Source organism: Carettochelys insculpta, chromosome 1, assembly GCF_033958435.1.
Source record: "Carettochelys insculpta isolate YL-2023 chromosome 1, ASM3395843v1, whole genome shotgun sequence".
In the NCBI taxonomy this organism is placed as follows: Eukaryota; Metazoa; Chordata; order Testudines; family Carettochelyidae; genus Carettochelys; species Carettochelys insculpta.
Genome location: NC_134137.1, coordinates 258,478,211 through 258,503,484, shown reverse-complemented (window position 1 = coordinate 258,503,484; position 25,274 = coordinate 258,478,211). Strand labels below are relative to the sequence as shown.

Below are 25,274 nucleotides of genomic sequence, written 5' to 3'. Positions count from 1 at the left end.
AAGGTGGGTGGTCAAGCAGGTGGAGTTGGGGTCATTCGGGAGCCTGAATGTTTTACTGGACAAATATAGTTAACCATCTTCCCTACATACAGTTCGAAGCTAGATAATAATGTGCTATTTTCAGAGACCTATGGGAGTTATGCATGTGTATCTGATGGGGAAAAACTGATCTTTAAATCAGTGGCAAAAGACGTGATCAAGTTCAGTGGGACCACGATACAGCCCTTTATCCACTGCACGAGCCTGGCTTATACATACTGCACAGTCTAAAACTAGGGCAACACTACTGACTTCAATGGTGTTATCCCCAACATACAATGGTATAAGTCACCAAGTCCAGCTCCACATGCACTTCATTAATAGCAACACCATTACACAGCATGACTCTTACACAGGTTTGTTCGTGGAATGAAGGGATGGTTTGGTCCCCCACCCAATTCCCAAAATATATAGGAATTAACCTACCTCAGTTGACATTCTTTTCATTTCGTGTTTCCGTTGCTGCTCTGCAACATTTGCTACAGACTCAGCTAATTGATTTAGTTCTTGTTCATTTGGAGCCCCCATGAAACTCAGCAAAGGAGGCTCCCAACCATTTCTGAAGCGTGGGATATAAGGTGGAATAAACTGATCTTTGGGCCAGTCCACTCTGCATAAAGAAATGAGATGCATGTATTAAGATTGGTGCAAGTTATTTTCACTGTCAGTCCTGAAATGAAATACATTTTGTAATCATTTACTCAGGAGGAACTTCTTATTTCAGAGAAGGAAGCATTATTTACACAGGGCATCTATCTCCCCCTTTACATAGCATAAAGAGACTGTCTCTGCCCTAGGGACCTTCCAGACGGATTACAGAAGTGCCGTCACAATGTGAAGGATGGAAAGCAGCAGGCCCAATCCTAAAAACTGTCTGGGATATGTTTTATCTGTTGAAAATAAAAGTGGGTTAATATGCATAACTCCACAGGAGAGGTATGCTTTAAACTGAAATCTACAAAGCCAAGATGGAGGCTGGAAAGCAATGAGACCTAGCTAAAACTAGGAAGGGGAAAGCTATAGGAAGAATTCCTTTTGTCATATAAAATATTATTATTAATATAACCTTTCACCCGCCAGAACAAATGTAATCACTACTTTTGCAGAATGGAACTTTCTTATAGATTGTTTTGTTGAAGTATCATATTAGTCCTTAGAGATCCACTAACTTTCATCACCTGAATTCACTGTGTCTGAAGGAGTTTTTCCACAGCGAGCTGTGCCTACATACTGTACATAAAACATTGCCTTGCACTTTGAATTATTGCCTCTTAAAGGAGAAACAGACCCAGGAATGCACTTTATAGTTTCCTTTAATGTTTCTCTTTATGGGTATTGTTGAAAAGGAATAAAGGTGACAAACATGATCAGGCCAGTTTTAAGAGCTGCTAAACATTTCTAGCTGGCATGTTTGTGTTAACATACAGCTGACCAGCATCCCCTGGGTTTTTAAAAAACATCTTGTTGCTTAGGCCTGGTCTACACTAGGGATCAAAGTCGACCCCTGATACGCAATTCCAGTCACGCCATTTGCATAGCTACAATCAACTTATCAGGATCGACCTTCTTCCCTGGTGTAGACCAGGGATCTTTGAGCTCGTGCCTAGGTCCCTTATTCTGTGCTTCAACGTGCAGTAACAGGGTTGACAGCCAAGCTCACAGAGGTTGATTTTGCCGCATCTTCACACACGGCAAAAATGATCACTGGAAGATCAAGCGTGGCACACCAACCCCTCCGTAAGTATAGACATTCCCTTAGTGGCACACGTTTAAGTTGTACGGCACAGTAGCGCAAGAAAAAAATTGAGGCAAGTCTCACCCATCGCGTCTAAGGTTGAGAGAGCGCCTGCCTTTCATTTAAATGCCTGTATTCCTCCCAGTCCATCACCAGATATTTCTGTTGGGATTAAATTACTACCCCCCACCTTCGCTAAGGGGACTGGATGGCAGAGAGTATTCACAACAGGATAATGGGTTCTGTTACATGGGTCACTAGTTCAGGCCCAACACTGGACTCTGATCAAGCAAAAGAACCCTGTTTCTTGGAGCTCCAGTAAAGTTAATGGATCTCTACATAGGTCAATGTGACCAAATACCATTGCTGGATCAGCGCCTAGGTCAGTAGTGACTGAAAGCAGCTCTTTGGTGGGAAAATGAGTTTGATATGCAAAACCAAGTCCTAGCAAACCAGAAAAAAAGCACAAAAAAAGCACCCCCTTACTTGGCACCTCCATGAGCGGTCTCAATAAAAGGGTCACAGGAAGAATAGGCTTGGAGATTCATTCCCACAAACATAGCTCGCTTCAGGAAAGCAGGATGAACTTAGATGAACTTTGTACCATGAAAGCCTACGCTCTTTCTATTCTGTGGATGTTCATCAGGTACTGAATGGTCTTCAGACTCCAAAACTTTCAATGCAGCAGTTTTTACCAGTCATAAATTTAATTTTTTTTAATTATGTAGCTTGAGGATTAGTCATTTGACCTGAACCCTGAGCAGATGGATGAGCAAATTCAAAGAGAATGGACACATTTCTGACGCAAGCCCTAACAAACTTCCTGACCATCACCACCACCCTGAAGGGCCACAGGGTTAAGAGGTATTTTAGTCATCCCAGGATTTTTAGAAGTTCTGTTTCCAAGGCTTTTATGTGAATCCACGAGCATATAAAGAATGAGACAAACTTGTGATACTTATAGTTCACAAGCAACATGCATGAAAAAGTATATTTTGTGAGTCCCTGACCATATAAACGCAGCTCAATCTATTCTTTCACAATTTATTATCACGTAAGAGCAGAACTTCAACCTTTGGTGCGATTCAATCGTCACACAATGACATTTATTAAAAAATATCAATCTTTTCCTTACAGACAATAAAAATGCTTCAGAGGCTTTGAAATCATTGCATGTCTCTGCTTTTAATGATCATGGGGCTGTCCACAGTAAAATCTGCTTTTTAATTCTGTTTATATAATTGTGTTGTAGTTGGTATTACTAAATGTGGCACTTGCCTTGAAATAGATTTTTAATTGAGCCCAGCTGGTTAATAACAAAATAATGACAGCAAGAGACAAAAAACAGAAAATACCATTCAGAGAGAAGGTGGGCAGGAGAATATGCAAATAAGCCCCATCCTTCCACTATCACGGACAGAATAAAATCAATTTGTGTAAATGTCCTCATTTTTCAAACACACCCTTTCAGATTATTAAAGGGCCTCCTCCAACTTCCATTGATATCAGTGGGAAACTGAAATCAGGCCCACCGACAGAGGGCGGAGAGGGGCCAGAGAGGGCAACTGTCCCCAGGCCTGATCTTTCAAAGGGACCAAAAAGTAGTGGAGATGGTGGTCAAAGCTCCCAGCCCCTTTGAAACATCATGGCAGTACTGCTTCAGCTGCCTACAGTGGTGGTCTGGGCAGCGTGGTGGGCTGACTGCCATTGGCCCCACCCTTTCCAGAGTGCAGAGCCAGGTCCCCCCTCCTATAAATCCAAATATATATTCAAAGATCATCTATAAAATCAGCAGATATTTTCATACCTGGCTTTGGTCCATGTCTCACCCAATGACATCCATAGTTGTCCTTCCTCACTGTTAACAGTGTACCGCAAAAAATCTATGGTATCCTTTGTTAGGAGGGGGCTGAGTACTGTACCAGCAAGCTCTGGACCTCCAGTTGCTTGCACCACCTAAATTAAGATTTTTTAAAGGAATATTTACTGCATTGAGGAGTAACAAAAACAGTTCTAAGAATAAACCATGTAAAACTTACATCAGTTAGAATTCTAGGCTAGCCATTCTATTGGTGGCTTTCGCCTGATACGAGACTAAAGTATGAGCCCCACAAAATTATATCAGTTTCATTAAGAGCCATGGCCTGACCCTGACCCTCAAATTGGGGACAGGTGAGGAGGGCTGGGAGCCGTTGCCCAAACCAGCCACCCTTCCAGGACAGGCAGGGAGGCCGACAGCCACAGCCCAAACCGGCCCCTCACCTTCTGAGGACAGGCTTAGGTTGCTGGGATCTGTAGCCTCACCTCCCCACTGTCCCAGAGGACAGATGTGCCAGGGTCAGAAGCAGGGAAAAAAACCCTTCAGTTAAGGTGGTGAGCAAAGCTGGGTACAACTGCTAGTACTTTATGCTTATCAAAAGGCCACTGAAGAGCTAATGCGGATATCAGATGCACAACAAGCTGGACAGTCTGATCATTCAGCTCTTCATCTACCATTTTAAATTTGGACCCACTTTTGCCAATTACTCCTCTATTTAGCTTCTTGGGTTTTAGATACAACATGATGCATATCTTTGTATGTAAAACCCCAAGATATGTGCATTTGAGTTGCATGTATCTAGGGTTAACATGACTGCTGCCCCTGACAGGAGCTGTTTCCTGCCACCTGGTTCCCAGGGACCAGCCTGGCTCCCAGCTCCCCTCCACTGGTAACAGCCGGGAAACTAACCAGCAAAATTGGCTCCTGTGAGCAGTGGGGAGCTGGAGTCTGGCTCCCAGCTCCCTGCCACTCAAGGGAAACAGGAAACTGACCAGTGCTGCTGCACTGGCCAGTTTCCTGGCTCCCTGAGTTACATGAAAATTCATCTTACACAGGATGGCCAAGAACACCACCTCGGCTTAAGCTGAGAGTCTACAGTATTGCCATGATCAGAATATAAAAAAAAAAAAAAAAAAAACCCCAAACAAAACAAAAAAAAAAACCTTCTTCAGATACAGTCTATTCCTCACTCTGGTTAAGTATAAATTTAAATTTTCTTCCACTTTGTATAAATATGAAGCACAGGCTGGACCTCACTGGTCTGGCACCCTTGAGACCTGACCGGTCCTGACCAGGGAGTTTGCCAAACAAGGTCAATGCTGACAACTCTACTCCCAGACTTCCAGTGCCAGCTGCTTTGGCCACCACCTCCTGAGGCTCCCCTGCTGTAGCCCCCAGGGTGCCACGGTTCCCCTGCTCTGGCTGCCAGACCCCAGTGCTCCCCTGCTCCAGCATTCAGGACTCCATTCCTCCCTGGTCCAGCAACACTCCTTGTCCCAGCTGACTGGTTCTTCCCTGAGAGTTCTTCTCTCCCAAAGTACCCATGGGGTCACCAACTCTGCCAGACCAGGGAAGTCCAGATTACAGAGCTTCAAACTGTATTAGTTTTGACATTCGTTTTTAACGTTAAGAAAAAAAATGAGTAAAGGCAAAATGTAAATATACATATGTATACACGCAGAGAGGTATATTTTAGCAAAAGGACAATTCGGTAAGTGGATTTATTTAAATGATGGGAATGGACATAAACAAAATTAACAGGCTGACTTTCTAAATATGTCCTAGCACTAAAATAGGTAAGTGATTATCTCCATTGACTGTCATCAGTAACAATTTTTTACCTTCATTATATTTTAAAAGATTCTAGAGCATTTTAGCCAAGCAGGTCTGCAGGATACAATGAAGAATAAGTCTTACCATATTTAATGGTGTGAACAAGAAATGAACCAATTCGGGTGCACTAGGATTCTGAATGTGGGACTTCAATTTAGCCTGAGTGTGCAGAAAAGAGAAAAACAATTTGGTAACTTCAATAGCAGTTGAACAGTAAACAGTATAACCATCCTTTAAAAGAGAATACTAGTTAAGAACATAAGAACGGCCATACTGGGTCAGACCAAAGATCCATCTAGCCCAGTATCCTGTCTGCCGACAGTAGCCAATGCCTGATGCCCCAGAGGAGGTGAACCGAAGACAATGATCAAGCCATTTGTCCCCTGCCATCCATCTCCTGCCTTTGACAAAAGGCTAAGAACTATACCTTACCCCTTGCTAATAGCCATCTATGGACCTAACCTCCAAATATTTATCAAGCTCTTTTTTAAACTCTGTTAGAGTCCTGGCCTTCACAGCGTCCTCTGATAAGGAGTTCCACAGGTTGACTGTGCGCTGTGTGAAGAAAAACTTTTATCAGTTTTGAACCTGCTACCCATTAATTTCATTTGGTGTCCTCTAGTTCATATATTATAGGAACAAGTAAATAACTTTTCTGTATTCACTTTCTCCACACCATTCATGATTTTATATACCTCTACCATATCGCCCCTCAATCACCTCTTTTCTAGACTGAAAAGTCCCAGTCTCTCTAGCCTCTCCTCATATGGGACCCGTTCCAAACCCTTAATCATTTAATTGCCCTTTTCTGAACCTTTTCTAATGCCAATATATCTTTTTTGAGGTGAGGAGACCACATCTGCACGCAGTACTCAAGATGTGGGTGTACCATAGTTTTATATAGGGGAAGTAAGATATTCCTTGTCTTATTTTCTATCCCTTTTTTAATTATTCTTAACATCCCATTTGCTTTACTGACTGCCGCTGCAAACTGCGTGGATGTTTTCAGAGAACTATCCACTATAATTCCAAGATCCCTTTCCTGATCTGTTGTAGCTAAATTTGGCTCCATCATATTATATGTATAATTAGGGTTATTCTTCCCAATGTGCATTACCTTACACCTACCCACATTAGTTATGGAATCAAAGTGCAGGTCGTATTTATTTCTGCATTTAAATACAGTAAACCCTCAAATTACATGGGGGGTAGCATTTCTGCAGGCCCCGTGTAACTCAATTTTTTGTGTAAGTCAAGGGGAGACAGGAAACAGGCTGCAGCCTGGTTCCCAGCTACCCTGGGCTTGCAGGAGCTGGGAAACTGACCAGCCCAGTCTCCCTGCCGCTTGCCACTCCTGTCGGGGTGGCAAGAGTCAGGCTGCTGCCCTGGACAGGAGTGTTTTCCTGCCCCTGTCAGGGGCAGCAGTTGAGTTAACATGAGACACACAATTTGATTGCGCATATCTTGAGTGTTTACTGTATACATGTCAAAATTGTGACTAGGTCTGTCAAGCTATTTAAAAATTTATCATGATTAATTGTAAGATTAATCACACTGTTAAAGAATAGTAGACTAATATTTAAACATTTTGCGTGGTTTCTATATTTTCAAATATATTGATTTCAATTACAACACAATAAAAAGTGTACAGTGCTCTTTGTATTTGTTTTTATTACAAATATTTGTACTGAAAAAATGAAAAGAAATAGTATTTTTCAATTCATCTAGTATAAGAACTGCAATGCAATCTCCTTATTATGAAAGCTAAACGTACAAATGTTGAATTATATATACAAAAACCCTACATTTAAATAAAACCTTTAGGACCTACCAGTCCACTCAGCCAACCACACAAACAAAGTTTGCTTACATTTGGAAGAGATAAGGCTGCCCACTTCTTGTTCACAATGGCATCTGAACATGACAATAGTCATTCTCTTGGCATGGTTGTAGCCAGCTTCGCTAGATATTCATATGCCAGATACACTAAAGAGTCATATGCCCCCTTATGCTTCCACCACCACTCCAAAAGACACAAAACCATGATTGTGAGTGACAGGTTCTGCTCAATGACGATCAAAAGCAGAGCAGACCAACACATGTTCATTTTCATCATCTGAGTCAGATGCCGCCAGTGGAAGGTTAATTTTCCCTTTTGGGTGGTTTGAGTTCTACGGTTTCTGCGGGTAAACTAGAGCAGGAGACACAGAAATTTTCCCCAAAGGAGTTCAATCATAATTTAATTAACTTTTTTTTTTTTTTTTTTTTAAAAAACAACAAAATGTCAGCATGGAAGCATGTCCTTTGAAATGGTGGCTGAAGAATTAAGGAACATATGAATGCTTAGCATATCAGGCACATAAACATGCAATGCCAGCTACAAAAGCCCCATACAAAGCCAGTTCTCACTTTCTGGTGACATCACAATTTTTTTTAATTAGTTACATGAGCCCCAGTTGTGACAAAATTTTCAACCTATTGGTCACTTATCAGTTAGGAAGAAGAGATCACACAAACATCCCATAAACATGAGAGCTCATTAGCAGAGGACAGATCTTACAGATGACCAAAGATACTGCTGCAGACAGAGGGTTTTATGGTGTCTTGGGGAAGAGGTGCTGATTGTGAGGGTCGAGAGAAGGAAAGGTTACACAGGCTTTAACTAAGATACTGTTTGTATGTTCATCCTGGTGTTCCCATACCCAAGGGCGTGGAAATGAGAAGCGGACACTCCTGCTTCCCAACAAACATGTCAGTGGTTCATAGATTTTGAGACCAGAAGGGAACAATGCAACTATCTAATGAGTCCGGCTACCAGTATAATGCAGGTCATTCAACTGTATAAATTCGTGCTTCAAGCCCAACAACTGTGATTGCAGAGCACTTGATGTTGGGGAACCTTCACTACCCTTACAAATGCCTTCCGGAAAGGAAAACTGAAGAAAGATGATTTGGCTCAGTTATTGGAAGAGTGAACAGGTTGTCCCAGCTGCACTGTTGCCACAGCCACTGAAAAAAGAAAAAGATCTCAAGTGTGTGCACAGGAAAATAAGATTTCCCTGTGACTCTCTGGGCCATATTGAGTAGAAGATGCCAAAAACAGATACCTGTATTAGCAGCACTGGGTGCCAGTAGTTGGTAGTGTTTAGGGCAAGAAATGACCATGGCACGGAGCACACTGAGGTTTTTTACAGAGGTCTCAATTTACGGCCTATTAATTTAGTATATTTAACAGTGGTAATGAGCACAGAGAAGCTGACAAGGACAACTGAAAAGCTAAATAAAGAACACAGCTGTGGAGGCTGGCGAACATACAAATATGAGCTGTTCATTTTCCCAACAATCCTCTCTAGAGACCAGTTAACATTTTGAATGTAAAAGAATGAAACTTTATTATTATTTGTGTAACCACTTCACCAGACATATCACACAATTGTGAAGTCTCTGCTGCTTTAGCCTGGGCCTGAACAGGAAGTTTGGAGACAGATATCAGTCGAGCACCTCATCGTACGTCTATCGTTAGGCAGACAGGCTGTTACTGAATGTTGAGCTGAAGCAATGTGGGATTACACTAAAACAGCAACTCTCCAACTGTGGATCAGGACCCTAAAGTGATCATGACCCCAGTTAAATGAGCGCACTAGAACCAGGATTAGACTTGCTGGGACACTTTGCTGAAGCAGAAGCCTGAGCTCCATCCCCACCCAGGGCAGTGGGCCTTCGACTTTCCCTCCCCACTAGGGCCACGGTGCAATGAAGTTTGAGAACCCCAGCACTGGAAGGATGAAGAGCTCTGTTGAAGGTGCACATGACCCTTGCTGCCTATAGTGGTGCTGCAACAGCTGAGACTGACGAGTAGGACTAGCGTCAGGGAACACCAAGCCTCCCCAATAGCGACATGAACATCTGTGCTCGGTTAGTAACAACTGTGCGTGGATGTACACTGGGTTACAGATGTGCTAGGAAGTTGTTAGGTCAAAACGCTCTACTGTGGAGAAGGCTTTACACAGCAGTGTCAGGGGGATAGCATGACAACGTAGGCACCAACCCAGGGAAAGCAGAGATCAGTCTGGAGTTTGTTCCCAAAAGGCACCTCCAGGGAGCAGAGGTGCAATGAGCCCAGCAACTTGTTAGTGACAGGTACTACTGGAGAAATCTGATTTTAAAATAAAAAAGGCACAGCTACCTCTCTCCCACACTTCCACCTGCATAATCATCAACTTCAAAACATTTCTAGCCCAGGAGGTGGCTGGTGATAGCTGAAAGAGAGTGGGTGAAAGTGACACATCAAGATACGCTCAGAGCCAATTTGTAGCAGCAGGGTATATCGGCCTTGAAACAAGCCGGGAAAAGTCGCCCCTGCCTACCCTGTGGAGCCTCAGCTGCTGGCAACTACTTACCAGAAGGTTAAAGCCATGCTTGAATTTTTGAAAACAGTCAACAAATTCATCTGGAGGTGGCGGCTTTGCACGAAGAGTGAGAACCCCCTCTGGAGAGCAAAATGAAAAAAAGATATCTAGATATTATGGTAATTCAGGATATTTGAATTTATCAACATGGGCTCAGCTCTGCTGCCTTCTCTCTCCTTGACTTTCAGAGAAGAATGGCAGTAGAACTTGCTCACATGAGGAAACAGACCAGAACCCAAGCGTTTTAGATCTTAATGCATGCCCAGATCTAAGGCAAGGGAAACCAAGTGACTTGTTCAATTAAACTGAATGAGTAACAACAAAAACTCACAAATCAATGTAACAAGAAACACAAATCACATTCACTTGCTACCTCAATGGCTTTTGAAGAACAAGGTATTAACAACAAATAAAAAAAAAACCATGAGGGGATGGGAAGAAAAAAAAGACCCTCTCACCTCCAGGCCCTTTCTTTTTATTCTTCTTGGTTTTCTTTCTCTTTGAAAGTTCAGCAAACGCTTCAGCAGCTTTTTGAAGTTTGGTAACAAAATATTCAATGTCATCCAAAATGTGGTTCAGGATTTGCTGCAGAAGAGGTGCACATTAATGTCTCCCTCTACCTTGTAGCACAGCCAGTCATTTACTCATTTTGTTGTCATCTACAGCATCACAGCAGCACAGTAGTGCCCCCAAATATGCGGGGGTTGCATTCCCATGCACCTTTATGTAACTCGAATTTCATGTAAGTTCGGGGGTGCGGCTTTTCTCCCCAGCAGAATACTTGCTCTGCAGCCAGGGAAGCAGCAGGAGCATCTGGAGCTCCTTTTGGAAGGTAAGTCCTGGGGTAGAGGGCAGCTGGGGAGAGTTAAGCCTGGTGGTGGGCTGGGACCATGGGAGTGGAGGAGGGGGTTAAGCCTTGGGTGTGTTAGGACTGCAGGGGGGCAAGGAGTAGAATTGAGCTACAGACATGTGGAGGGGGAGGGCAGTTGATCTAGAGCCACATACGGGGGTGATCAGCCAGAGCCGTGCTCAGGTGGTGAGCCAGGCCACGGGGGTTTGAACTGGAGCCGCGCATGAGGGAGGTGAGCTGGAGCCGGGGGGGTTGAACCAGGGCCACGCATGGAAGTGGTGAGCCAGAGCCACGCACAGGGGGTTTGAACCAGGGCAGTGGGTGGGGGGGTTGGGGGTGTTGAGCTGGAGCCACGCTTGGGTGGTGAGCCAGTAGGGGTTGAACCAGGGCGGGGGGAGGGTTTGAGGCAGAGCCGGGTGTGAGGGGAGGTGGGTCAGAGACAGAACTGGGCACAGGGCTTGCGGGTGAGCCACAGCTGTGCGCGGGTGGCGAGCTGGGCTGCGAGGCTGAGCCAATGCTGGGGAGAACAGGATTTTGAGTTGTGCTTAACTTGCATTAATGTGAGTTAAGTGCAACTCAAAAATCACACATTTTGAAGGTTTACTGTCGTCTCCTATGTTCATCCTTAATTCCAGGAAGCATGGCCTACTTAGAGTCATCGTAAGTTGGATGTTTTCAGATTCCTCAAGTTTACACTCTGTTCTGTTTTCCATAGTTGTGATCATTAAAAGCTTAAGAGTAAATTGTTGAGATCATTCAATTTTGCATTTAATTAGTCTGGAGTCTCACACTGTTTCTCCCATGCAGCAATTGTTGAAACACAATTTTCTCTGAGATGCTATTGAGCCATTTTCTAACAGGAGTAATTTCATATTTTCTCCGTATACAAACTATTACTTGCTCAGATGCAAGATTACATTTTCCTGTAGATGTGACATTCTTCAGTCCATGGGAAAAACTCCTTCAATGCATAAGAGTGCCAGAGAACAGGGGACCAAGAAAGGGGAAAGATGTATGCCCCAGTTCAGAAAAGCCCAAGCACTCACCTAGGTCCATCATCATTCAAGGAAGAACACGGTAGGATGCCTACCTTTAAGCATGTGTGTAAATTACATTGATTTAAAGGGGATTTAAGCACATGCGTAAGTGCTATCCTGAATCGAGGTCTTAGTGCATGCACATCTCAACAGTTCAAGTTTTCTACAGGACAAAAAATGAATCTCATCTTGCTGGTCTTATCTCAGTCCTTTTGTGTGACTCTTGTAAGTCTATCACACAGTTTGGCATAACTGGCAAACATTCTTCATGAACTATGTCTTACCCTATGCCTGTGAAAAAGGCTATTCCTGTTCATGAAGCAACAATGCAACATTTCAAGAACACTGAACAACACTGCACATAACATATATCTGCACTTACAACATCTCTGTCAATCCTGGCTGCCATCATCTCAGTGGTTTCTTCATGCTCGTGGAACTGCCTGGGTTTTTCAACTACAGAGATGGGGAGGTGCAACAGGACATACAAAGTACAGGATATCAGAAATTAAGAATTGTGTACACCGATGTAACATATGGAACCATCATGCCAGAAGGGCAAGGGAAACTAAAATGTTCATAACTCTCAAACTGCTGAGGCCCAAATGCATAACACACACTATGCACTTAAATGCAAAACTGGAGGGGAATGGAGGGGGGAAAGCAGGCAAGAAACATAAAACATTATGGCTGTGTCTAGACTAGCCCCCCGACTTCGAAGGGAGCATGGTAATTAGGATATTGGGAGATTACTCATAAAGTGCTGCGGTGCATATGCAGCACTTCATTCAGCTAAATCTCCCCCGCGGCAACTTTGAAGTAGCCACGGGTCAGCCGCAAGTACTTCAAAGTGCCTGTGCTACTTTGAAGTCCCTTTACTCCTCAAAATTACACAACCTATGAGATTCCTTCTTCTGACATAAAATATCTCCTTCTGCGACTTTGATTTCATGAAACCTTATTTCTGATGCAAATCATCTGCAACAGTAGAAAGGGGGAGGATCTCGAGTTTGCATGATGCATAGTTAAACTAGAGAGAAGTGACGTTCATGAAAATGAGGAACAAATAAGCAGACAAATGTTTTCTCTGAAGAACCATTTTCATACCTGTTTTAAAACAATCTATTCAAAATACTGTATTGCACTTGAACTTATGTCTTATGGTGTACATAATTTGATTCATTTAACAATTTTAACTCTCATCCTTTCTTTCTTATTATTAATAAACCTTTAGATTCAAGATTCTAAAGGACTGGCTAACAGCAAGCATTTGGGGGGTAAGATCTGAGTTACAAATTGGCCTCTGAATGTGGATGCTCCTCTGGGATTAAAAGAACCTGTTCACTTGGTGAGACTGGTTGTCATAACATTTCACCTGTATAAGGAGTGGTGTTGGTGGTGGCACAGAAGAACTGAAGAATCTGAAGGGAATTGCTTCTATGACTTCTTGGCCATGTCTACACTAGCCCCAAAGTTTGAAATAGCCATTCAAATGGCCATTTTGAAGTTTACTAATGAAGCGCTGAAATGCATATTCAGCACCTCATTAGCATGCGGGCGGCCGCGGTATTTCGAAATTGACGCGGCTTGTCCCAACAGGGCTCCTTTTCGAATGGACCCCATCTACTTTGAAGTCCCCTTTTTCCCATCTGCTCACGGGAATAAGGGGACTTCGAAGTAGGCTGGGTCCTTTCGAAAAGGAGCCCCGTAGGGACGAGCTGCGCGGCAGCAAGCTGCGTCAATTTCAAAATGCCACGGCTGCGCACATGCTAATGAGGAGCTGAATATGCATTTCAGCGCTTCATTAGTAAACTTCGAAATGGCCATTTCGAAGTTTGGGGCTAGTGTAGACGTAGCCCTCGTTAGCCAATGCGATAAACAGAAGTATTTGTTGTGAGTGGTTTGGTGTGCCTTATAGTGAAGGGGCCCCCTGTCTTGGGATGTAAGCAGCCCTGTCCTGAACAATTTGCCCTGAATTAATGCTCTCATCAGTAACGCCCGAATCCATCCTATATTAGGTCTGGAGTGGGCCTGGCTGAGCAGGGCAGCATAAGTGAGCCCAGGCTGGTGTAACAAGTGGGCTCAGTGGCACCTCAGCATAGCACATGGTACTCTGGAAGGGGAGGCAGCCTATCACAGCTGCCTCAGGCATCAGTTCAAGGAGGGCATTCCATTTGAAAAGGCAGAATGGGAAAAGGCAGGGGGGAAGTTATGCACAACTGGCAAATTAAGCACAGCTGGCTGAGAGGAAAGGAAATGTAGTGAGTTAATAGCACACAAGTAGACATGGGCAGACTCTGAGCTAGTGATTCTTATTTGAAAAGAGCACATCTTTATGTTCAAGGGAACCACCCTAAGTTTGCATTTATAAAAGTAAATTTTGATAAAGGCTACGGCACAAGAATCTACTTAACTGTGGGGGTTTCAGTTAGGGCAATTTAGAATACATCCAGACAAAGAGAAAACATCCTCTGTAATTGCCAGGAACACAATTCAGTAACAGTCCACTTTACCAAATAAATAAATAAATCCATAAACACCTTTAAATAAAAGGAAATTCAAATGAAAGAACAGATTAGCTTTTGCTTGATGTAGCACATAATGCCACATGGCAGTATATAAAAATGTTCTGATAGTTATTGCTTTCAGTGGACATTTTAAAATGCTTTGTGCTGCACAGCTGTACACTCCATTAACAAATACTTTCATTCAATAGACAGACAAAGGGATAAAGTCCCTCACGAACAATGGATTCTTTTGCTTTTATTTTAATAAGAAACCATTCAAGTAAATACTTCAAAAACTCAATTTACCCAAAATTATTCTTTAAACCTCTTCTATAGTACTAAAAGTTGTTGACTTATTTCCCCATTAGCAATAGTTTCAATTTTCCTCTCTTAGAAAACATGTTTTTTCCATGACAGTCAAAAATCTGAAGCCCTGCACAGAAGATCAGACCCATATACGTTCATTTTTCTACAGTGTTGTAACACAGTTTTGTTTAGATTTGTAGAGAGGACAAGCCAAGTTAATCACACCATTTGCTTCAAAATTAAGGGAAGTGGAGTCCAACAGCCTAGTCACCTTTTTATCATAGTGATTAGCTGAAAAATATATTTGAAAAAAAGAAAGGTTGTTGCCCTGGGAAATTTACCAGGGTTTGATCTTACACATAAATTACTGAGCACAGCATTGCTGAAGTTACCGGAGCTATACTGTGCAGTCAGTATTATGTACACCAGTAATTATGGCCATGCAGCATCCAGACTTCAGTCAACTTTCATAGACTGAGCCTAGAATATCATGTTCAATGCTGGGCATTTCAATATCAAAGAAAACGACAAAATTTAATAAAAGCTCAGAAAAGGAAAAGTTGTGGTGAACAACAAAGCTCAGGTTCTGACAGCCAAATCTACTAGCTCATCAAATCGTCTCTGCGGGGAATGGCAGCTAGGGGCATTTAAAAATAGAGTGAACAAAACAGTTGAAGCTATACAAGAGTGAATAGCCCTGATCTGCCCTCGGAGGAATGGAGCAGATAATGCAATTGGTCATTTCTATTTTAAGCCTCAGTTATCAAAATCTTCATGGAGATTTTGTTGGTAATAATTCTTTCTGTTTGTTGGCAACATGCAAACATACTGCCCGGAACATTGCCAATTACTCAATCACAAACAGGGCCAATACTCACAGTCTCCTTGTTCAGCTGCCCAAGCTGACCATGCTGCCACGCGGCTTCTGACATCCACCTGTGTGACAGTACCTGGGGGAACAGGAGCGGGCGCTTTTGGAGGTGGAGGAATGGAGCTGTCAGCTTTGGAAATCATCCTAAAGAAATGTAATGAAACAGAGATGAAGCTTGGAAAAAATTCTCTCCCTTCTACCACGCTATTGGTAAAGGCAAGTGGGCGTACGGGAAAATCTTTGTCAGATGTTACGAGTCAGCAGTACACAGGGCTACAATTTGTAGTAAATTGAGCATACTTGAAAGACTGATTTGTGATAAACTCTTCCTACGAGTATCTGACATTGTTAACTCAGTACATATGACAAACATGCACAAGAATACCAACAAAACTTTCCTTTGGTCACATGGAAAAGCCACATAGACTGTAATGAGAATTATCCTCTTGCTACAAAAGCTTGTTCATCTGGGCTATATAATGCTTTAGTAGAGATGGATTTAGAGAAAGGGACATATCAGGAGTCAGGTCATCACATGCAGAGAGGGTCAGCTGGGAGTCTTCATTGGAAGTCAGCTGAGAAGAAATCCACAGCATGGTGTTCCCTTTCAAGAAGGGCTGTCAACCAGTGTTCCCTGTAAGCTGAGTGCTTGGCAGGCTGCACAGGAGAAATTCAGGTGCTGCCCAGCTGATCAGCAGGGCACCCACAGTGGGCAGCATGTGTTTCTCCCGGTGGCGCACACCCACATGTGTCGGTACAGAACAGGATTTATTCCGCACATGGATGGAAAAATCGGAGGGAACCCTGCTGTCAATTGCTTATTTCTAAAAGCTGAGCTGATGAAACAATGATTGAATTTGGAGAGGGAAAAAAATCCTGAGCAGCATTTAGTCTGCCTCTGCTTTCTACAAATGCAGGTTTGAGCCCTACCACACATTTTCCAGCATTTTTATCCCAGATATCTTAAATACCATGACCAGTAAGGCTTTCCACCATTCTTCTTGGGGCACTATTCAGCAGCCTGAGAGAATTTACTTTCCAACAAGTTTCCCTTCTCCCTGTTATTAACTCTGTTTCTTCCCACCATCACAATTCTTTTATTCCCCCTACTCATACCCTTCAAACATTGGCAGAGACATATCCCATTTTGTTTTACTCTAGATTAACATTAAACATTTAAATCTTCTCTCCACAGTCAGTATCTTTTGTCATTTTCTTGTCGTTCTTCATACTTCCTCCAATTTCTTAATATCTGTGGGGCTATTTGTCCATGTTGCTCTGGCATGGCTATGTTGGTAGAACCCCCCCACGCGCAGCTGCAGCGCAAGCCATCAGAAGCAGTTTTTGTGCCTGGACACCACGAACACCTCTCCGAATAACATCAGCTATGCTGATAGAAGCCTTCTTCTATTCATAGTTGTGCCTGAACTGCAGCTTCTGTCAGCACAGCTATGCTGCAGAAAGGGTGTGAGGTTTTTTTTTTTTCCCTAGACAACATAATTGTGGTGATGTACTTCTTAAGTGTACACCAGACTGCATGCAGTATTTCTGGAGGAGTTGTGATTGTGGAACTATTATCTTCTCTCTCTGCAACTTCATGCCTATGTGCATGATGCCATAACGGATGGCAAATTCTATTCTGTTCAGAAACTATCATCTTGTGCCTGCTTATAGCATTACAGATTTCTGAGCTCTACCACACAGCATTGCTTTGCAGATAATTTTTCCCAAATGTACTGATTTGCATCTTCCCCAAACTAAACCTCATTATTTTAATTTTCTGCCATTGCTAAGAATACTTCCAGGGCTGCTTGTATTACAGGTTGAACCGCTCTAGCCCAGAATTCTCTTGTCCACCAACATCTGTAATCTGGCACGACTTTAGTTAGCTAGACAACCACTTATCATGGATGTGACCAAGTTTCCAATGAACCCACCACATTTGTTTACAGCCACTAGGCCTGGCTCTCAGGGTTCTGGGCTGTCATTTACCCCTAAATGTCTTCTAAAAACCTAGGAAGCTATGGAAGTGTTGGTAATGCTGCTAGACAATATTGACGTCCCATGGTTCGGCAAATTCTCTCATTCAGCACCAGTCAGTTTCCCAGGGATGAGAGAGTTCAACCTGTACTACTTTGTCCTCATCTGTTGAAAACTGCTTTTAATATAAACCATGGTCTTGCAAACAGAAATGCAGCCATTTAACTTCCAGTATATGAATAAAGTTAGGAATGTGCTTCAATACTTGTAAAATTTTCTAAGCTTTTGTTATTATACATCCGTGGTATCCAACATGCTAGCCATTAGCTATATGTGGCTGTTGGCTGGATGAGTGCGGCTAGGTGGCTTGATCAATAAATACAGTTTTCAGAATAATGCAGCTAAGTTCACTATAGCAGTAGCCACTACAGTGACTACTGCTTCAAAATAGGTTGGACACCATAGTAATAGGTGAACTCCAAGAATATGCTGCTCCACCAGATCATTAACGTGTACCTATTTTTGCCATCTGTACAAAGATGAAATTAATACTTCATTATCTTTGTACAGTGCTTTGAGAAGTACAGATGAAAAATTTTATAGAAGCCAAGCGAAGCATTACTGAGAGAGATTTTCAAAGGCACAAGGGCAGATAGGTACCAAACTCCCACTAATGCCTGTTAAAAATTACTCTATTATTTCCGAATCCCTCTGCTACCTCACTTCTCTTTTAGTCATAATTTAAGGCCAGATTACCTAGCCTGACCTCCTCAATATCACAAACTATCAAGAGCACCCAGCACCCGCACTCTGAACCTAACAACTAGAATTAGACCAAAGTATTACAGCTGAGAGAGATTAGACTCTTATGGGCCACTGGGAGAAAATAGGAGGGAGAGAAGTACACCAGTGACTGAGGAAATAGATTAAGTGAGATACCAGCCAGCAAAGCCCCTGAAAGAGACAATGCTTAATATCTCCTCACAGCATGAACCTATCCTACCCAGGGCCTATCTCCACCTCTGGCCATCTCTGATGCTTCAGAGAAAAGAACCAACTAACCAAAGAAAACACAGAATATATCTGGAAAGTGGAAGGGGGACCTTTCCTGACACCTGCTTGTGACCACTTGAAGCATGATATTTTGGGAACATCAGACATTAATCCAGTGCTTATTTTCCTCAAAAAAAAAAAAAGAAGAGCTGGTATGCAGCTGGCTCCCCACCCCTCCCCACGAGAGTTCCCAGGCTGGGATTGCCAAGGGTCTATGTGCCCCAGCCAGCCCCGCCTTGTGGGGTTGCCAGGGACCCTGCCACCTCCAGGTCGCCGGGGCTGAAGCTACTGGCAGAGCTCAGTGCCCCCAGCCAGCTCCCAGCCCCAGGGCTGCCAGGATTCCCCAGCCTGGCCAGTTCCGTGAGGCTTGGATTGCCAGCAGGACTCTGCACCCCAGCCATGCAGCTGGCAGGGCCCCACTGCCACCTGGACAGGATCCCAACTGGGAGGTGTCAGTATGAATATGGTGCCGTACCATCACAAAAAAAGCAATGCATTAATCTCTGAATTCAGTGCACTCCCTCAATCCTTCACACAACAAAGCTATTCTCGCCCACTAAAGGAAGTGGCAGCGTTCTCCCGGCTCAGACGGGGGAGAGTTAAAAATAGAAGTTGTAAATATAGAGAGATGAATAAATCAAGCTGTAGCTCCTGACAGTGGGTGTATAAAAATCCTGAAGATCACCACATGATAGTAAACAATAGTAGAGGTAGGAAGAGTAGAAAAGGAAGAAAGAAAAAGGACGATTTTAAATTACTATGACTAAGCTGTTACTCACACTATCTGGAATTTTTTTTTTTTTTACCTGAGTGTGTCAAGCCTCTTCTTTTGTTTCCCCCCTTTGCTGTCGCTGATTGCACTTTCAATATCTTCATGAATAAGGTTAGCCTGAAGTGACAGAAACAGATGTTACTTGACTGTCAAACACTTCTGCTGTTAACTAGCCTAATAGATGGGATTAAAAATATCCACCTGTTTGTTTTTGAAACACATTTAGGTGCAAGAACATACATATTAAAAGAATTTTCTTTCAACTCTATTTTAAAAACAGCTAGAGACACACACACACACACACAATGCTATGTTCTGGGTGCTGATACAGATAACTGCATTCAGACATCAGACTCTGTTCTGGTGTGTACGCTTGCAGCACTGTTGGAGCTACGTTGATCATATGATATTAGGAAGACAAGTTGGGTGATTTTTTTTTAACAGGCATTAATAGGAGTTTGGTATCTACCTGCCCTTTGTGCCTTTAAAAATCTCTCTCAGTAATGCTCCACTTAGCTTCTATAGAATTTTTCATTTGTACTTCTCAAAACACTGTACAACTTCTATTGAACCAACTTCTCTTGGTAAAGAAATAGATCTGAGGGACTCTGTAGTTCAAAAGCACATCTCTTTCACCAACAGAAGTGGGTCCAATAAAATATATTATCTCACCCACCTTGTCTTTCTGATATACCTATCATTTTAACTGAAAATTGCCTGAATAGTTATAATTATTTTAAGTTAACAATTCTTCTCAGAGCAAATGATTTTTTCTTTCACTACATAATGATGGTACAGTTTGAACCTCTCTAGTCTGGCACACTCTGGTCCAGTAACATCCCTGGCCCGGCATGATTTCAGTTAGCCAGAGGTCCATTTATCTTAGGTGTGGTCAAGTTTCAGGCAGTCTTATGAAGTTTGTCTACAACCACCAGTCCTGGGTCTCAGTGTTCTGTGCTATTATTTAGCTGCGATTTACTCTTTTTAACTGTCTTCTAAGAGCCCAGTAAGCAGTGGAATGTTGTCACTGCTGCTAGAAAATACTGACCTCCTGTGGTTGGGCAAATTCTCTGGTTTGTCACCTATCAGGTTCCAAGGGGGATGTAGTAGAGATGTTCAGCCTGTATTATGTTAAGTTTTGTCAGACATTTAGTGAAAGGCACTGTACACTGATCAACAAATAGCACCAAGAAAAGGCATGGTTGTACCTTGGGACACCCAGCCTGTGTCAGCTCCAGCATCTATACAACATTATGTGGGTCTGAGTCCAATCACTATATCTAAGACTTCCTAGTAACCCACCCCAACCTCCCCAAATGTGGCCATTGTAGCCCCATTGTCTGTGTGGTGCAGCATGTGAAAACCCGACTATCCACTAACCTTAGTTGTTTGGAGGACAAAGAAAGTTGGTTTATAAGATCATGGAATATTTTTGCTGACTCTCAGTACATAAATCCAGGCTCACCCTCCACTCCCCCCCCACCCTAACAAGATCCTGGGAATCTTAGGTGTGAGCCCTGGGATAATGTGATGTGTGTGGGTGCAATGGTGGCAGGGGCAGTAAGACGAGAGTCTGAGTTTGAAACACCAGTCTGAATTACATTCGCAAAAGTGAAAGGCACATGTTTTCTATTGGCATGATAATGTCCACATTAGCGGTTCTCATGGCACAGCAATATTGGCCAGTGCAGGTGATTTTTTTCCCCATACTGCTATATGAGATAGCTATACCAACAACGCGCTGTAGCAGAACATAATGTAGACTAAGTTCCAGTGTTACTGGCTTGAAGTGTTTATTTGAAAACCCCACCATGTGAGCACTTGATGATCCTGCTGGCAAACGTGAAGCGTGTTTTGTTGACAATGTTTAATAATATTAGTCACCCCATCAGGATAAAGAGAAAAAAACTGAGTGACTTTTTGGGAGACAGGACCGAGGGTGTGGGCTGAGCAGTCCTCAGAAAGGAACCCTGGGAAGAGCCAGGCTTAGACTCACTTTTTTTAGTTTTATGGTACTACCAAGCCCCAGGGAAGGGAAGTTTTGTGCTGCATGTGTAGACTGCACTTGGAACAGGGATGCCTCCTGCTCATGTTTCCGACATTCCATTACACTGTAACCATGACATTTTCTTGGGTTTTTATCCGGCCTTGGAGTTCTAAAATTTGTGCAACTGGCCACACAATTAACCTACTCATCTGCACAACACTGTCACTGGAATCATTCCAAATGTTTATTTGAAGAAACTGTACTATGTGATTAGTGTTACTGAAAAAAAAAAAAAGAGGCTACACTAGGGTGACTATAACTACTGCGAAAGAAAATTAAAAAGTGCCATGAAATTAGTGGTCAGAATTCAAAGAAGCAGTCTGAATTATATTACTGCATAAGCAGAAACTGAGATGTACACTCCCCAAATAAAGTCAAGTGCTTCCAATGATTTTCTTTAATCTAACTCATTGCTGGCATATCTTAACAACAAGGAAATAAGATCTCTTTTCCTCTCAATTTTGGCCATCTTACTTAGTAATAGTATCCCGTTCTAGTATTCTAATATAGCACAAGCCAATATTAGTATATATACTTGCTGCCAAACCTCTTATCGATATAAATGACATCAGTACCTCCTGGTGACTAGAAGACTGCCTTACCAACATTATTTGATCTCCTGCACAGGGGCAGAGAATACACATACCTAAAAGAAATGTAACTGCTCAATGACAAAGCAATAGATGGAAGGGAAAAATGTAGTAAGAACAGATGTCACTTTTCATCAGCTTCTACCAATTTGTAGTTAATGCTCTTGAACCATTTTCGTATCAGTGAATACTAGTAAAACACATGATACTAATTTAATAGTTAAGCCTTAAACATTATCCTCCCAAAATGGTCTAAGCAACGTTAATATGGGTATTCACGCTCCTAAAGTTTCAAATATTTGAGACATCATAACCCTTACAAAATATACTGCTGTGTGTTTATCATATTAAGAAAACTTAAAATCATAAATATTTTAATATAAATTTCATTTAACAGAAGAAATGAACAAAGTACATTTTATAAAACAATGTCATTGATTTGCCCCTTACTGGTAATTCTCAAAATTACAAAATTCAAGCAATTTGCAATGGGTCCCTATTATTGCCTTACCTTAACCTCATCACATTGAAAAAGATGAAGATCAGGCTTGTTTTGGGCTGGTTCTTTGCATACGAGTGCAAGAATAGAATCATAATTGCATGTGTTCATCACAGCTTGGCAATGCTGAATTGTGCTCAAAGGAAAATTCTCCAGTTCATTCTGCAGAAGAGGAAGAAAAAAAGACAAAAAAAAAAAGTCTTACATTACCAGTTACCGAAAATTCAGAAACTTTATCTCTGAAACACTGCTACAGTTCCATTCAAACAATGGAAACTGTAAAGCGGTAATTAAAATAATATAAAAACCATTTTTCTACTAATTCCTTCTGTCTTTCTGAAAATACGAATTGCATTTACAGACTTTACCTTTGATTCTAAGTCCACCAGACTGACAGCTTTGTCATCCACTTGAAGGATCATATCTTGAGTCCACACTTTGCCCTTGGCATCCAGCAATTTCAGCTTTCTTATACCATCATCTACTGTTATCATAGCCTCTTTCCGATCCAAAACAAAGGTAGTCAGATGCTGATGATTGATACATGCATTTTAAAAAAGCACACAAATTAAAAGTCATTTTCCAAAACTGAGTGCTGGTAATATTTATACTGTTGTGAAACAGGATGACAAGCAATATATTTTAAAAGGAGTGCCTTCATACACAACACATCCCATTGATAACAAGGTATGATTTCTTATTCCATAATGCTTTTTAAAAAAGAAATCAACTGACTGTTATAACCAAGAGTTTATCATCTCTATTATTTTTGTTAGCAATTAAACTATCTTGGATATTTGGACATTTTTCAGGCATCATAATCAGGATTTAGAAAATAAATATCCCTGGAATATTAATTTACTATGAATAAAAAGTAGCAGCCTGGCATCACTGGCAAGTGAAACACAGGCAGCAACGCAATACGAAGCTGATCTGTACTCGGTTAATTTGCCTTGACCCTGACCTGAAGGGCCCCCATGTTTCTGCTAACCCTGCCAACTAGAATGCTCATGGCAATGATGTTTGTTCACTTGTTTCTGATAGATACAGGTTCTAGATAGACTGGATGCTCATTCCATATAGACAACATAAAATGGTAGCTACTTTTGTTTACTACCAGCACGACATGCATTTTATTTTTTAACCACTGACGTACCTATGCAATATCTCATTACCATTGCACTGGATCCATCCAATTTTCTTGCAGTGATGATTTGCATACATTTCTTTCCTAACACTGACAATGCAAGGTTGTCCATAAACCAGAAAAGATCCAATTTTACACACATTTTTATACAATAGTTCTGAGGCTCAATTATTCATCCATATGAATAAGACTGCATATCTTTTACATCATTTTAATTTTTAAAAACTGTTCATTGTGTGTGCATCAAATACACAGAAACAGAAGTTACTCATCGTAGTAACGATGGTTCTTCGAGATGTGTCCCCGTGGGTGCTCCATGATAGGTGTGGGGCTCGACCCAGCGCCACAGATCGGATCTTTCCAGCAGTTTCTGCCGGACCGCGCATGCGCCGGCGGCACCGCTCCCTTGTGCGCTCCCGGCCACGTGCGCAATCTGGTCCCCGCCAGTTCCTTGACCAACCGCCTCGGATGCTCCTGAAAAATACTAAACAGAGATCCGAAGCAGAGAGGATGGGCGGGTGGTGGAGGACCCACGGGGACACATCTCAAAGAACCATCGTTACTACGGTGAGTAACTTCTCTTTCTTCCTCGAGTGTGCCCGTGGGTGCTCCATGATAGGTGACTACCCAGCAGTAACCCAAGAAAGGAGATGGGTAATCAGGTTATGTGCAGCTTGCCCCCGAAAGGACCGCTGTCGAGAGACGGGTATCCTCTTGGAATACCGTGTGTAGGGCATAATGCTTGGCGAAGGTGTCATAGGATGACCATGTCGCCGCTCTGCAGATGTCTTTTAGCGCAATGCCCTTGAAAAAGGCTGTTGATGCCGCCACCACCCTGGTGGAGTGAGTCCTAGGCGGGGCCAGTAAAGGAGTCTTTCTAAGTTCGTAGCACATTTTTATACAGGATACGATGTGCTTTGAGATTCTCTGCGGAGACAGACCTTCTCCTTTTGATCTGGGAGCGAGAGAGACTCGGAGTCTATCCGTTTTCCGGAAGGACTTAGTCCTGTCTATATAAAAAGCCAGCGCCCTCCTCACGTCCAGGAGATGTAGGCGCGCCTCTTTGTTGGAGTTATGAGGCTTTGGATAAAACGAGGGTAAGACTATAGGTTCGTTAATATGAAACTCTGAAGAAACTTTCGGAACAAAGGCTGGATGCAGCCGTAAGGTTACCGCCTCCTTCGAAAATACTGTGCAGGGTGGCGTTGCCATAACAGCCGTGAGCTCGCTCACCCTGCGAGCTGACGTGATTGCAAGAAGGAAGGTCTTCTTTATCGTAAGGAGACGGAGGGAAACTGTGGCTAAGGGTTCAAACGGTGGTCCCGTTAGCGCGTTAAGCACCAGGTCCAAGCTCCACGAAGATGGAAGTGGTTTCTGAGGGGGGGTACAGGTTTACCAGCCCCTTCAGGAACCTGGTAACCATGGGATGGGCGAACACCGTGGGCCCTTCCTCTTCATGTCGGAAAGCCGATATAGCGGCAAGGTGGACCTTCAACGAGGATAGGGAGAGTCCGCCTCTCGAGGTCCAGTAAGTATTCTAATACTACAGGTGTAGGCACAGCAAGGGGAGCTAATTGCTTGGTAGAACACCATGCAGTCAATCGAGTCCATTTCTGCTTGTAGGTCTTCCTGGTGGAAGTCCTTCTGCTATTTTCTAGGACTTGTTGCACTCCCTCCGTACATGTGCTCTCTAGGGAGCTGAGCCATGGATTAACCATGCTTGCAGTCGCAGGCCTCGGGGGTGTGGGTGCACTATAGACCCCTGGGCTTGCGTGAGCAG

General features: G+C 42.8%; 1 protein-coding gene across 8 annotated transcripts in view; it reads right to left on the bottom strand.

Annotated features, from left to right (window-relative positions):
• The window catches only part of EPS8 (EGFR pathway substrate 8, signaling adaptor), a 237,387-nt gene that overhangs the window by 40,303 nt on the left and 171,810 nt on the right, over positions 1–25,274 (bottom strand). For all 8 annotated transcript variants that reach the window (XM_075005164.1, XM_075005154.1, XM_075005210.1 and 5 more), the window contains 10 exons: positions 22,716–22,877; positions 22,360–22,509; positions 19,246–19,328; positions 15,414–15,550; positions 12,105–12,178; positions 10,294–10,420; positions 9,827–9,915; positions 5,511–5,585; positions 3,582–3,730; positions 466–649 (listed from right to left, as the gene is read on the bottom strand). In XM_075005164.1, the coding sequence (XP_074861265.1) occupies positions 466–649; positions 3,582–3,730; positions 5,511–5,585; positions 9,827–9,915; positions 10,294–10,420; positions 12,105–12,178; positions 15,414–15,550; positions 19,246–19,328; positions 22,360–22,509; positions 22,716–22,877 (1,230 nt within the window). The remainder of the gene's footprint in view (positions 1–465; positions 650–3,581; positions 3,731–5,510; positions 5,586–9,826; positions 9,916–10,293; positions 10,421–12,104; positions 12,179–15,413; positions 15,551–19,245; positions 19,329–22,359; positions 22,510–22,715; positions 22,878–25,274) is intronic.